Source organism: Anthonomus grandis, chromosome 4 (assembly GCF_022605725.1).
Source record: "Anthonomus grandis grandis chromosome 4, icAntGran1.3, whole genome shotgun sequence".
Taxonomy (NCBI): Eukaryota; Metazoa; Arthropoda; class Insecta; order Coleoptera; family Curculionidae; genus Anthonomus; species Anthonomus grandis.
The window spans coordinates 20,251,987-20,266,106 of record NC_065549.1 but is presented as its reverse complement, the minus strand read 5'-3'; the positions used below and the strand labels follow the sequence as shown (position 1 = coordinate 20,266,106).

The following is a 14,120-nucleotide window of genomic DNA, read 5'->3' as shown; positions in this document are numbered from 1 at the left end:
TTGCTCTACTTTTGTCCGATAGTGTATTTTCCCTGTAACACAAGAAATATGAACATCAAGTGTGAATCAAGATAGCCTCTTAGATGTTTAATTTTGTTGAGCCTCTATATTTGAATATCTATTTTTTCAAATCAATAGAAACAACTATCGAAGGATTATTATCATTGAAACAAAGCTTTAATAATTTTTGTTGTTATGGCTTAGCATCTTCAGTTAAAATACTGTTTTTAAATCCAAATTGGTTTTCAGACAGTATTTTGTGTTTAGTTAGAAGTCATTCAAGTTTGCCTTTTAAGGCCTTTTCAAAAATGTTTAGCAATATTAGTTCTTAGAGAGATTGGCCTATAGTTGTTACTATTGGTTAAACTATCACTTTTATGAAATGGCTTAACAATTGATTGTTTAAAATGGAACAGTTACTTCTGCAAAGCATTTGTTAAGAATGTGAACTATGGGAGGTGCTATTTCCTCCGCTGTTGGCTTTAAGGTTTCTGCCTTTAAACCCTAATAAAAAAGTACGTAGTAATCTTCTATAATAATAGCAACCGAGATAACCTACAAAAGTATCCAAATTTAGACACCCTGTCCACTATTCCTAACTACTTAATTTTACAACTACTTCGTAGTTTAATTTTAACCGATCTCATGTGTTGTTTCTTATTCCTGTTTGAGAATAAGAATTCTTAAGGTTGTCAAGTTTATTTATAATTATTAGTTCTTTGATATTCAAATATTTGGTCAAACTGTTATTCATCCCAGACTAATGTATAAGAAATTCTTTGACCACTGTTTAATTATAAGCCTGACAACCATATAAGTTGTATGTTGCTGTACTTACCATTTTGGCTTAAATGTAAGAAAATGAAAAATATAGTATTAAACTCAGTTTGTTATTGTAAAATTATATTAAGTAAATGTATTATTTGTTGTTATCCAACAATTTAATTCTTATAAAGTGCCAGAATCTTTTATTTATTTTTTTCTTGTATTTTTTTGGCAGACTGGTCTATAAGGAGCATTTTATTAATTTAATCATTGGTTACATTGAATAAACAAAAATTCATGTTTTTTGGCTAAGGAAATATAGTTAACTTAAAAGTCCAAAAATAAGATATCTGGTGCCTTATAATCGGCCCAATCAGCAAAGCACTAAACCTTGTGGAAGAAAATTAAAACAGCTGGACTTTAGTTTTTTATTGCATACTATATTACATTACATTTATTATGGATTTTTGTATCCTATTTTATATGTATTGTAGAACAAAACTAGTTAATAATCCCTCAATTAAAATCAAGGCAGTATGTAGTTACAACCTGAGCTGCTATAAAGAATCAGAACCTATTTTTTGGAGACTCATTTGTTAATAATAGGGGTAAGAAAAGTATTACTCCTCTTTCAAGTAATATGAATAAATATTTGATTAAAGTTAACGGTATATGTTAGATATTTATAAGATGAAGTCTAAAATATATAGGATTAAATATTGTGAATAAAATATTTTAGATCTTGCATAACTTGCTATTTGTCAATAAACTATTTACCCACAAGGTTAAAAGTTAGAGAAATTAATTTTCAATTGTCCAAATATTTAAAACCTAAAAGATTAAACTTTGAAATGTGATTTAAATTTGCTTTCAGTAATGGCTAGGGTAGGAAGAATTAACAATTATATTATTTCTTGCTTTAATGTATACATTTTAACTTACCTAGGGTTCTACAAAACTACTTGAAGAGCAAGAAGATTCTGGTTCCTCGAGTGCAAAAGAAGAAAGCGACAGTGAAAATTGTAATAGCGACGATGAAACGTCATCAAATAGCCCCCTAGCAAAAACTCAGGAGCAGATTAAGAAAAAAGCATCACAACAAAAAGAGACTAGAAAAGTTGTACGCATACAAAGAAATTTTCAACGAAAATTTAATGGTACTAACTGATCTTATGAGTGCTCTTAAATATAAATGATTCAACTTACCAAACTATATTTAAACTATTACAGATTCAAATACAAGGACTAAACGTGAAGAAATATCGTTAGAGAGACGAAGATTGGCCGTATATGCTAATAGAAAGATGGAAGAGGAAATAGTGGAAAATAATAGTTTTTCTGTGGGAAATGACTATTATAGAAGGTTTGTGGTTTGGGTTGTTTCATAGCTGCAATATTAATTACATAAAATATAATTTAGGTCTACCCTTCGAACTCGGCGCAAAGAGAACAAAATAAGAGTAATGAGGCGCACGGCCCTGTCTTTACGTCCCATTCATCAAAAATCTTATGCTGATCACTCTCCTATTCGGTTTGACACAGACAGTGATGGTAATTTGTTTTTATTATTTTCTAAAATAATATTTACATTTTTAAATATTATAGGGGTTTTGAAACGTGTTACTAGACGCTCAATGAACACAACATGGTTGACTGATAGTCAGATGCATAAAGTAGGGTATCCTAATTTGAATGCCGGGTATTCAGAGGAGGATAGCAGAGATGCAGCCGACGTCCATCCAAATGTTGAAGTAAGTCCAATTAAGACATTGATCAGAAAAAACCATTTTTCAAAAATTACTTCCCTATGTAAATTGTGGTTGACCCATTGATGTTTCATTATTTTCTCAGTAGAGTATTATTACACAAACTGTTACTTGTCAGCAAAATTCTTCTGACTACAATTTGTAATTATTTTTATAAATAATTTTAAGGTATTACTATTTTATATCAGATATCTCAGCGTAGTAGTACAAGACCTTCACGTAGAATTGTGAAGCCCGTATATTACTACGAGGAATACGACGATGTGCCCCAAATTCGCCGGACTCGAAGACGTGTAGTACGGCCAGAGAAGATTGAACGCAGAGATGTGGAGACCTCCAACAATAGGGAGAACAATGAGGAGGAAGGTGGAAGAATAATCCGAACAAGAAATAAAGTCAAGCAAGAGCTGATTAGCGAGGATGATGAGAGTAAACCTAGTAAAGAGGATGAAGATGAAAATGTCGAAGAGAAAGGAGAGGGTAAGTAAATTAGTAAGACTAATTACACTTATTATTATTAAATAATAGTTGATTCTGCGAACATCGTTCCACTTTAGAGATAATAAATAAGCAGATTTTTTATTTTATTAAGTTAATTTTGTTATTAATCAAGTATTCATTCAATCAGCTGTTCTTGAGTCATAAATGGTGTAACTAACACGACTTTCTTTTATATATAACCAGAGCGAGGTACCCTTATGACCAACATCGCAGAAGTGGCTAGTTTGTGAACCCAGTTCTCGTTTAATTTTGCAGGCTCCTTAGTTCCAGTCTCCTTATGGGATTCAACAATTAGTAATTCGAGATCAGTATCTTTTATAATTTTTTGGTATCTTTTTGCCATTGGCAAGATCAGACTTCATAATGATAATAGTTAGTTTTTTATTATTATTTCATGTGTTGGGGGTTATGTTGGGAATTTCACAGTAGTAGAGAAATATTCATATATATAGTATCAATTCTTTTAATGTTATTAGTTTCTAGAAATCTTTTTTCCGAAATACTTCATAAATATTGGAAATATCCAGGTACTACCTAATATTTTATCATTGTCATTATTTGAAGGGCGCGTTCTTGTGTCGATTTTAATTCCAAAAATTCAACTAAAGATGGGACCTGAAATGTTTTTAAGATACAAGGTGTTAGAGTTTAATTTTATTTGCAGTTTTTCATACATTTTCCAAATGGTTTGAGATATTAAATTTAATTTTCGCACCGTTCATTATAGTATAGAAACACACTTTTTATATAATATTCATTTCCTTTTTTTCTCAATATCCAGTGGTGTAGCTATGAATAATTGTCAATACAAATTTATTTTAAAAAAATTACGCTATTACCTGACAAAAAAGATAATTTTGCATTCATCAGAAAGGCCTCCTACTTTTGTCGTAAAACTTATCGTTTGAGGAAATCATAAAAAAGAATGATAGACATATTTTAGGCAAATAATAATTTGTCCAGGCATATGTTAAATGCAATGCAGTCAATGGCGGATTTGAACTTTTTCCGCTTGCAATTTGGAACTCGCCGCCCTTATTTTAACAAAAAATCGATTTTGATCATTTTTTTTATGAGTGCTTAATTGATAATATTTTTCCTTATTTTAAGAGGGGTACAAGCATTAATAAAAAGACAATGTTCGGAATCTCATTTTTTTTATTCAAATTATTACAGCCAAAATCAAGGACACCTTTTTCCAAGATTTATATTTACAGGTTTTTGCGTCTTGATTTTTTAGCTGCAAAATCACGGATAATTTCTTCACAATCATGGAGACTGGAACAAATCTGACTACAGTCAACAATGCAAGAGCATTTAACTTGTCTTTCCCCGATGAAGATCGATGATATTTTTAAACTTGTTTCAAGGCAGAACATGATCTTTCGTCACTACGGTTTTGTATAGAGTTAAAACAAACAGCATATATTTTTTCCATTGCAATTTTTGATGTGTGCCAAATTTCAGAATTTTATATAAATGCATTCAAAAGATAAGAGGGAGGGACAATTAAGAGCCGTACTGTATAATTCTGTGTTTATAATAACTTTTTAAATTGTTAACAAAAATATTATTATTTTGCGTTTCCTAACTTATCATTAATAAGCATATACATTCCATTTCAAGAGGCCGTCCAGAACAGCGATAGTAAATCAGGAAGCGCAAAAGACCAACAAGAAAACTCCTCAGTTAGTGATGAGGAAGGGGAAGACCAGCAACATCCCTTACCCAGAACGAGAACCAGACAGACGAGGATCATACGACAAAACATGAATAAAAACAGTGAGAGCGATAGTTCTGATACCGAGGAAGGAGGGAGAAAGTACTCTTTAAGAGATAGAGTACCTAAACCAGCACCAAAAACTAGTAAGTGGTATAGCTTAATAAAATTAAGGCAACTTTAGATCGAATATAAATATTTTTATTTCAAGTACAGTTTTTTGATAACTTCCGCACTTTTTAAATGTGCGCTATTCCTTGATCGCGATTTTGAAAAGGATGACATAATATACATACTATATAATTTTTTTCTTGTTTTACTAAAAATCTAATTTTATATATTATATAGTATCTAATTTTATATATTATATAGTGCCGAAAAAAAACTGGGACAGCAAAATCTCCTAAATCTCTTGGTCTATTAAAATAATTTTTGATGTTGTCAAAGTTAATTTTGTGACAGCCGCGTCAACAAAATCGTTCTTTCAAATTGCCTGCAGTATCTCCTAAACAAAAAGCGATAATATACACTTGTCTGATGGATGGAGTTCCTATAAAAAGAATCGCAGAAGAATTGGGCATTAGTAAAAATACGTTTCCTCAGCTAAGGCAAAAATTGCAGAATATGGAGCTATTGTAAGAAATCAAGGTTCTAGTCAACCGAAAATTTTAAACGACATTCAAGAGAGTTAGTTGGCTCTCTAAGAAACAATCCGTTTGAAACAGCAATAAAGGCGAAAGAAGATACGCATTTTCCTGGTTCTGGTAATACAGCTCGAGTAGGATAAGAAATTCGGACATTAAAACAACTTTTAATGTCCGTGCAATAAATAAAATATTTTTGACTGAAGCAAACAAACAGAAAAGATTAGAATTTGCTGATCAATATGCATACCAAAACAACATATGAGAAACGATAATATTTTCGCATTCCTTTCAATCCTTTCAAAAAAACCTTTCAATCGTGCAATAATAGCAAAATCCGCTTTTACAGGCCTTCTAATACCAGATATGATAAAATGTATACACATAAGACTAATCAAAGTGGACATTTTAGTATAAACGGTTGGGCCTGGATTAGTTTTAAGGAGGACCAGGCGTTTTTCAAATAGTGCAGGGAAGGCTTAATGCTTTAGGATATTGCAATATCCTGAACAATGTTATGATGCCATCGGTTGGTGTAGTCTATGATAATGCTCCTATACATACAGCCCATATAGCTCAAAACTATCGAGACGAAAGACGAATTCAAGTTTTACCGTGGCATTCGAAAAGCCCTGATATCAACCCAAATGAAAACATTTGGTGTAAAATGGCAAAATATATGTATATTCAAAATATATTCTTAATGCGTAAATATGCATACTATACCCAAGGAATGCGATTTACTATAATAGACTAGGAGACAATTCCCTACCTAATTTTTAATGTCCCAGTTTTTTCTCTGCATGATGGTACATATCAATAAAATGAGGTTTTCTTCAAAATCTTAATTTGTTATATTTCTTAAAAAAGTTGCACTTATGTACTACATAAGCATGACATAGTCCATATTACAATCAATATTTATCCTTTCTCTACGCAGAAAAACTTCCAAAAAAAGACAATTTTCCTTATGTCACTATGTAAAGTTTAATTAGAAGTTAATTTAACAAATATATTTTAGTAAAAAATACCTCGTGTATCGTAGTGATTTCGTGCACAGTGGCTTATATTCTGTGTGTGGACTTACGAGTTACAAATTCCCTATCAATTTATATCAATTGGTTTATTTCTCAAAATTAATATGCTTAAATCTAGAAATAGCTTTATATATTATTTTATTATACATGTGGGAAACAAAAAACAGGTTTACAAGTTAACCAATTTATTTTTTTATTTTTAAACCAAGAAACATTAACTATCTATCATTCATTTTTAATTAACTATTTATTAAATTAATTAACCGTTGATTCTGCCTTTTATTTCATAGAATATTAAATTTAAATAATTTTGTTACAATAATTTCTTACCGAGTTCATGAGAAGATTTATTGTTAGAAACATATCATCCATTCTGTCTCCAAGAGGCAACACAAAAAACAAAACAAAAGTAAAAACTCCCAAGTCAGGGCATCATTAAATTTACAGTAATAATTTTAGTGAGACCCAGACTTGAGTTTTTACTTTTGTTTATTGTTATCTTACTGTTTTAATGCTACATATTTGAAGTTACATATTACTTAATTTTTATTAACAAAAATGATCAAATAGTCAATATGACAAAACTATGAAAACTTAAAAGCCGTAATGACGAATAGAAAGGTAGATATTTTTTAATAACTAATGTTTTTTTTTTTCGTTTTTTGGCCTTGTGCTTGGCACATTTAGCCACGTGTTCCAATATAGCAACTCATTCATAATAGAACAAGTTACTAATATAGTATTTAAAAAAATATACTATTGGGTAGTATGACATTGTATTCTTATTGTATCTAATAAAAAGAGTGTAAAAAAAGGTGCAAGAAAGATTAATACTAGGGATCTTAGACAGGGTCACACACTTCTCGTCCTGGAGCCAATCCTGTGTCCTTTTAACCAAATGAATTCTACATTAGTATTATGTTTATCAAGATTACTGATTACTGTCTCTCAAATCTTAAAAATAACTGGGTGTTTCAAATTGTGTCAGTTTTTCAGTGATTGTAAAACTGATTGTGAATCAGAAAGTATTAAAAAGTTTAAAATTATATTAGCATCACTAATAAATTTCAGGACTTTTAATATTGCTAATGCCTCTGCAGTAAAAATAGAAGCATAGTCCTCACACTTATTTTTTTTTTAATATTAATTTTTGGAATAATAAAGGCACAACCTGTACCATCAGCAGTTTAAGATCGATCTGTGTATATTTCTCAGTAACCTTGAAATTTATTTAAAGTGTCCTTAAGAATTGCCAAAAAAGCCAATCAAACTAAAGTTTGATTGGCTTTATGACAGTAAATTTAGGAAGTAATATTGTGGGGCAAAAAAATTAACCCCAAAAGGTAATTCGGACCTCCGTAGTATATTTCTTCCATTAATGAATTGATGGAGGTTTTTTGTTTCAGTATAAGCTTCAGCCAATGGAGGACTGTTTTTATTCAACCAATATTTATTAATTAAATTTGACATACCCAGTTTATGAATTTTATCTATTAGTGGGTTATTCCAATATTGCACATTTTTAATCAAAAGTTTTTCGTCTTATCTCTAATGGTAGCTCTTTAGTCTCTGCCAGTAATGCTTTAATCGGTGTGGATCTTAAAGCGCCTGTGACTAATCTCAAAGGTGTATATTGTATACGATCAACCTAGTTGTATAGATCAACGATTAGTAGTCTCGTTTTAATACCAGAACCATAAAACATTGAGCTGTTATCCAGCAACGATCTAGTAAATGCTTGAATTAAGGATGTCTTAAAATCAGAGCCCTATTTTTGGGAACTAATATTTCATAAAATCTCTAGATCAGTTTTATGATTTAATGAGATATTTTTATATTATATAACATAATTTAAATTTAATAATCGAAAACACCCAAAACTGGACTTATTTCCGTTATAATCAAGCCAGGCTTTCCTTATAGCCATTTTTGTTTTATAGTTTATGTACAGACATTTCCCTTTTTATAATAATATACACTAACTAAAAATCATTAATGGTATTGTTTAAAAGTCAAATATAAACATAGTACATAATTAGTTCTTCTAATGAAATAAATAAATATAATAGACAAACTTTTATTTTTTTCAAACCGTTGATTCGTCATATAAGTTCCGTTTGATTTAAATTGGCCGACATTGTAGAAATACATTGCGTTTTTCAGGGCACTAAAAATACAGTGGAGTTATAGAAAATCTTTTTTAGTCATTAAAAATATGAATAAATTTTTAAAATCGGTTAAAAAGAAAAAAATAACCTGTACAAATTAAAATAAAGATTCTTAGTAAAATTTGTTTTCATCTAAAATTATGAGAATTACTATTTCTTTCGCATTTGTTGCCTGCTTTATTAAATTTGCCATGTTTTTTAGCAAGACTTTTTGGGTTTAGAGTTAGAGAGAGACGGCATTAATGCTTTTAAGTGTTCATAGTTTTGTCTTATCGACTATTTGATAATTTCTTTTAATAAAAATTAAAAAACATGTAAGCACAAATATGTAGCAGTAGATAACATTAAATCTACTGTTTTAACTTTGATAAATAAAACAAAGGTACTATTTGGACTAGCAGAACTAAAATCAAATTTTACATTGTGTCTTTAAATATGTCAAAAAATAAATTAGACGTATATAAATCGTTAAAAATAATGAATTTTTAATAGGATGACTTTATTTTCCTATAAACTTACACTAATTTTGCATTGTAGTGCAAACTTCAGTTTTAAGACAGGAACATGAACGCAGACCTGGTAGAAGTAGAAGGTTCATACGAAGGCGACGAAGTAGTTCAAATTCCTCTCCCAGTTCATCTGAGAGATGTCGGTATGTCATCCCAAAACCGTATCTATAGGAATATATTATTATTGTTTTTTACAGAATGCCACCTAAAAGTCCGCACTCCAAAAAAGAAATGATGAAAACTGGAGCTGGTGGAAGCAATAACTTGGGTCCCATTAATCCCGAGACTCTTGATAAATCTGTTAGATTCAGCAGCATTGGAGGCTTAGAGACTCATATACAGTGTCTAAAAGAAATGATTTTGCTGCCAATGATGTATCCTGAGGTTTTCAGAAAATTTCAGGTTCAACCACCTAGAGGGGTGTTGTTCCATGGTCCTCCAGGTACCGGTAAAACCCTAATTGCCAGAGCATTAGCCAACGAATGCAGCTTTGACACTCGTCAAGTATCGTTCTTTATGAGAAAAGGCGCTGATTTGCTCAGTAAATGGATAGGAGAGTCAGAAAAACAATTGCGGTTACTTTTCGAACAGGTATTTTGTATCTAAATTTTTACGTGTTCTTTTAAAAATTAATTTGTAATTTTTTAGGCAGCAGAAAAAAAGCCGTCGATAATTTTCTTTGATGAGCTGGATGGCTTGGCACCAGTAAGATCTTCGAGACAAGATCAAGTTCATGCTAGCATAGTATCCACTCTATTAGCTCTTATGGATGGTTTGAATGATCGAGGTGACGTTATTGTTATTGGAGCAACTAATAGGATTGATGCAATCGATCCCGCGTTGAGGCGGCCTGGCAGATTCGATAGAGAGCTGTTTTTCCCTTTGCCGTCCAAATCGGTAAGAAATTGGTAGTAGTAGCAAGATTATTTTTTGTAACAATTCAAGTACTAATCTGTAAGTAGCCACTCTATTTTCTTTGTCAAGCATATGGGAAACCCCATTGTTACAATTAAATACAATAATTTGTAAGTAGACTTAAAATAGATATATTCCACTTATACTTTAGTAAGAATTAAGAGAGTCTGTTACGTTATTTTGAAAGGAATATAGTTCTTAAATGAATCAAGAGACGAAGGTTTATTCATTAAATGATCTGGTTAATGGTTGAGTCTAACCATAATTCAATCATTTTTAAACTGTTCATTTCTTCCTATCCTATGTGTTTCAAAAGTGCTGTGATTAATTAAATCGTTACTAATTTTATTCGACAAAGCAAAGATAATTAGCTTTTCCTTCTATGAAATAATGACTGCAAATATTTAATTGTGAAATTTGGTTTATCACCAAATCTGAGATTGCATAGCTAAAAATTTATACTGAATCCCCACAAGAAAATAATCTAGTAACACACTTTAACAAATAAATCTGTAATAAAAAAATTACAAAATATCGCTGCCAGTCTTTAATAGGTATCTTAGACTAACTGTGGTACAAATGTCGTAAGTCTAGGTTGAATCCGTCGTTATACTTTTTTAAACGAACCCTCTAAAAGACCAAAAAAAATATGTCGCAAATTTTAAAAATGTTATATCAAAATAAAGTTTCATGCGATATGTAAAAATATGTTTAGTAGATTTTTGGCATCTCTACAACTTTGCTATTGAACTTTTTGCTCCGCCTCATATAGTTTATACTTATCATATTAATTATACTTGTACGCGTAAGGGATTTTAAATAAATAATTTTTATCACCCAATGTGGTCGTTTGTAATAATAATAATAATGATAATAATAACGGCCTTTATTTACATATTTAAGACACTATAAATACATGGAAGTTAAATTTGATGATGAGATCTGGCTTAGAACTACTCCTATATTTAACCACCCATTAAAAATTAAAAGAGAAAAAAATTAAATTGCAGATAGAAAGTTACTTTACTTATTAATTCATTACTATAAATATTTGGGAAAATGCGCAATACTCTGTTTTGAAATGTAACAGCTCGGCTATCGACGAAGTTGGAATCACCGGAGATTGCGCGGCCTACTGGTTTTTTTTAAACTACCCATATTTGAATGTACTGTGAGTTGACATACATATATAAATCAGTTAACAATATAATATAATGGTGTCATTTGTCAGGTGATCAAGTGATGTATTTAGGGGTGGAGAGTGCTGAGATCTCTTGCAAGTCAAATTTTATTAATAAATAATTAATTACTCACCAAGACCCTTTTTTGAGACCAAAATTAATAAATAAAAAATATTAAAAATTCAAATTCAAAATATGCTTTATTGTTCTAAACATTTCTTGTTGGGAACAAAGCTGTATAAAAAAAAAAAAATAGGTGAGAACAAAGAATAAAAAATATATGGAATATACACAAATGAAAATAAAATGAAATAAAATAAAGTGCTGATAAAACTTAAAGCTAAAAAAAGACACAATCAAACTTATACCAGTAGGAACTAAATACATTAAAAGGTATCATTATAATATTCTTCAATATAATAATATGGTATTACAACAAGCAATTTTCCGACTTTCTTTTTAAATCTATGAGTTTGAGAAATCTCTCTTATTCTGGCAAATGGTTAAAAGCTAGTTTCTACAAGGATTAATGTACACAAGGCCCAATATAATAAATTTAAAAATACGGATATCACAGTGACCAGATCGGCTTTTGCTAATCACCTCCTTGACTCCAAACATAATTTTCCTGACAGCCAATATATAAAAATACTTCATCAGTGCAATAAAAGTAAAAGACAAGACTGGCTGGAGACAATGGAAATTAGTAAAGCTTTTAAAAGCCCAGATCTGTCATGTGTTAATGAAAGGTTTAAATTTGATGGCCACCTGGTTTTTAATAACCTTAAATAATTTTAGACTCTCAAATCATTGTTAGATTTCTGGAATGTATAAGGTGATTTGATTGTTTAGTTAAGTTATTTGTACATAGATAGTGCTACTTTATTGTAACCTTGGTTTATTTATATGTTAGGTGTTTTATGTATGTTATGGTACGTTTTTGTTAAATTTCCTTTTTTCGGGTTACATCATCTTAATTATTATAGGTCTGATGATGCTCTAGTCGGGCGAAACATATATCGTTTGTCGTTTTATAAAATCTTTCTCTGATGCGGTAGATTTTGTGTTTTTGCTTTTTATACGTAAACGCAAACGTATGACCAGTATCTTTGGGAAAATGGATGAGTTTTCGAGTTAAATGGTTAAAAAGTTGATGACTATTATACGCAACAGAGTCATGCACCAGGGCCGATTTGGGAATGGGCAATGGTACCCTATGTGTCTGCCTTATGGAGTAAAAAGACAAATCCTGACTCATACTGCCACCATATTACTTATGTATTAAAGATACTGTTTTAAGTATAGAGAGACAGGGCAATATTTAAATTTTGTCCGCAAGAAAGAGTCTTACATGAATCTGTCGCTTTGGCTTTATTCAATGTTAATTTTGTCTCTCTTCCTTTTTTAATTTTTTTTTTAAACTACATCACACGGTTTCATGATCCGATAAACCACTACTAGTTACTCTACAAATAGTTTCTTCTTGATTATAATTTGAAATCACATAATCTAGTAAAGTTGTTGAGTACGATGTTATGCATGTAGGTTTATCTACATCAGCGTTACTCAAAGTGTGCTCCGCGAAACCGGTAGGGCTCCGCCAGCAGTCATAATAAATGAATGCATGTATTAAAGTGGACCTTTTCTATCTTTTTTTGTATGATTATTAATAAACAATTCAAATATAACTGCTTTTGCTTTTAGTTTAGGGTTCCGTTAAAAATTTAGTTTTTTTAAAGGATTCCGTCACAAAAAAAGTTTGAATAACACTGATCTACATGAAGATGTAACCCGTAAGAATTAATGAGATTGTGAAGCGAAATAATATTAAAATTGGTAGTTGCGAGAGTCTAAATTAACAAAAAAAAGTTAAATACAACTTATAATTCCAACAAACATGATATTTTCTTCATTCTGTGTTCAAGAGGGACAAGTTTTTAAATAAAAGACCTGTTGCACTTAATTTACTAAAAACTTTTAGATAAAAAATTTTAGCACTTTAGTTTTTGAAGTCTTAATTTAAACGAATTAACAGACCGATCTTCGAAGGGTTATAAATCCTCTCATCATTCTGGTGATTGGAGAAAAGAATCCGTAATTAGCATGATGAAAAGGCAAACGAAACATAGCAGAATTCTGAGATCCATTATTGATATTGACATTGAATGGCACAATCTTCAAAATATCAGGGCAATAAAAAATTCCATTTAATTTTTTATAAAATCTGAGTACTTTTTTAGTTTTATAAGTAAATCTGATCGACTCCTCCTTGCTTTAAGACTACCGATGTTAAAATGTATCCTCTATTATCTTATAATTAATATGAAAATTCTGGTAAATTTTAATGTCAACCTTGAAGGCTAGGAAACGAAGAAATGCTTTTTGAGTGGTTACAATTGCTTCCACATAGTTAGAATAACAAGGTGACCATACAGGTGAGGCATATTCAAGCCCAGAACGAACAATTGAATAGTAGAGCATCTTAAAACAAGGGACAGGCAATTTACCAGAGTTACGAACAACAAAATCAAGACTATGCATGCCCTTATTGACAATCTCATTAAAATGAGGCACGAATGTTAATTTACTGTCCAGGAACACGCCCAAGTCTCTAACGGTAGTAGCAGATTTAAGAACCAAGCCATTTATTGTGTGATTATGCACAGCTAATCTTAGAGAACGACCAAAAGAAATTTTAGCAGTTTTTAATATTAACCTCTAAACCATTATTTACTGACCGTAAAAAACACTGCTTGTAAAAGTTGCGCATCAATTGCGGATTTTATTTCCTTGTACCATTTTAAGTGAACAAAGGTTATTAATAAATACAATGAATAAAATAGACCCTGTATGGAAACCCTGAGGTACATCCGAAAAACATGAATTTCTTCAGAAATGATGTTTTTTATTTATA

General features: G+C 30.7%; 1 protein-coding gene across 4 annotated transcripts in view; it reads left to right on the top strand.

Moving 5' to 3' along the window:
• The window catches only part of LOC126734882 (ATPase family AAA domain-containing protein 2-like), a 44,403-nt gene that overhangs the window by 2,968 nt on the left and 27,315 nt on the right, over positions 1 to 14,120 (top strand). For 3 of the 4 annotated variants that reach the window (XM_050438708.1, XM_050438706.1, XM_050438707.1), the window contains 9 exons: positions 1,712 to 1,922; positions 1,996 to 2,128; positions 2,186 to 2,316; positions 2,371 to 2,516; positions 2,720 to 3,011; positions 4,659 to 4,898; positions 9,139 to 9,253; positions 9,308 to 9,701; positions 9,759 to 10,007. In XM_050438708.1, the coding sequence (XP_050294665.1) occupies positions 2,070 to 2,128; positions 2,186 to 2,316; positions 2,371 to 2,516; positions 2,720 to 3,011; positions 4,659 to 4,898; positions 9,139 to 9,253; positions 9,308 to 9,701; positions 9,759 to 10,007 (1,626 nt within the window). In that variant the 5' untranslated portion in view covers positions 1,712 to 1,922; positions 1,996 to 2,069. Of the gene's footprint in view, positions 1 to 1,285; positions 1,374 to 1,711; positions 1,923 to 1,995; positions 2,129 to 2,185; positions 2,317 to 2,370; positions 2,517 to 2,719; positions 3,012 to 4,658; positions 4,899 to 9,138; positions 9,254 to 9,307; positions 9,702 to 9,758; positions 10,008 to 14,120 lie in introns of those variants that run through there. The other variant, XM_050438709.1, reaches the window with a different exon arrangement.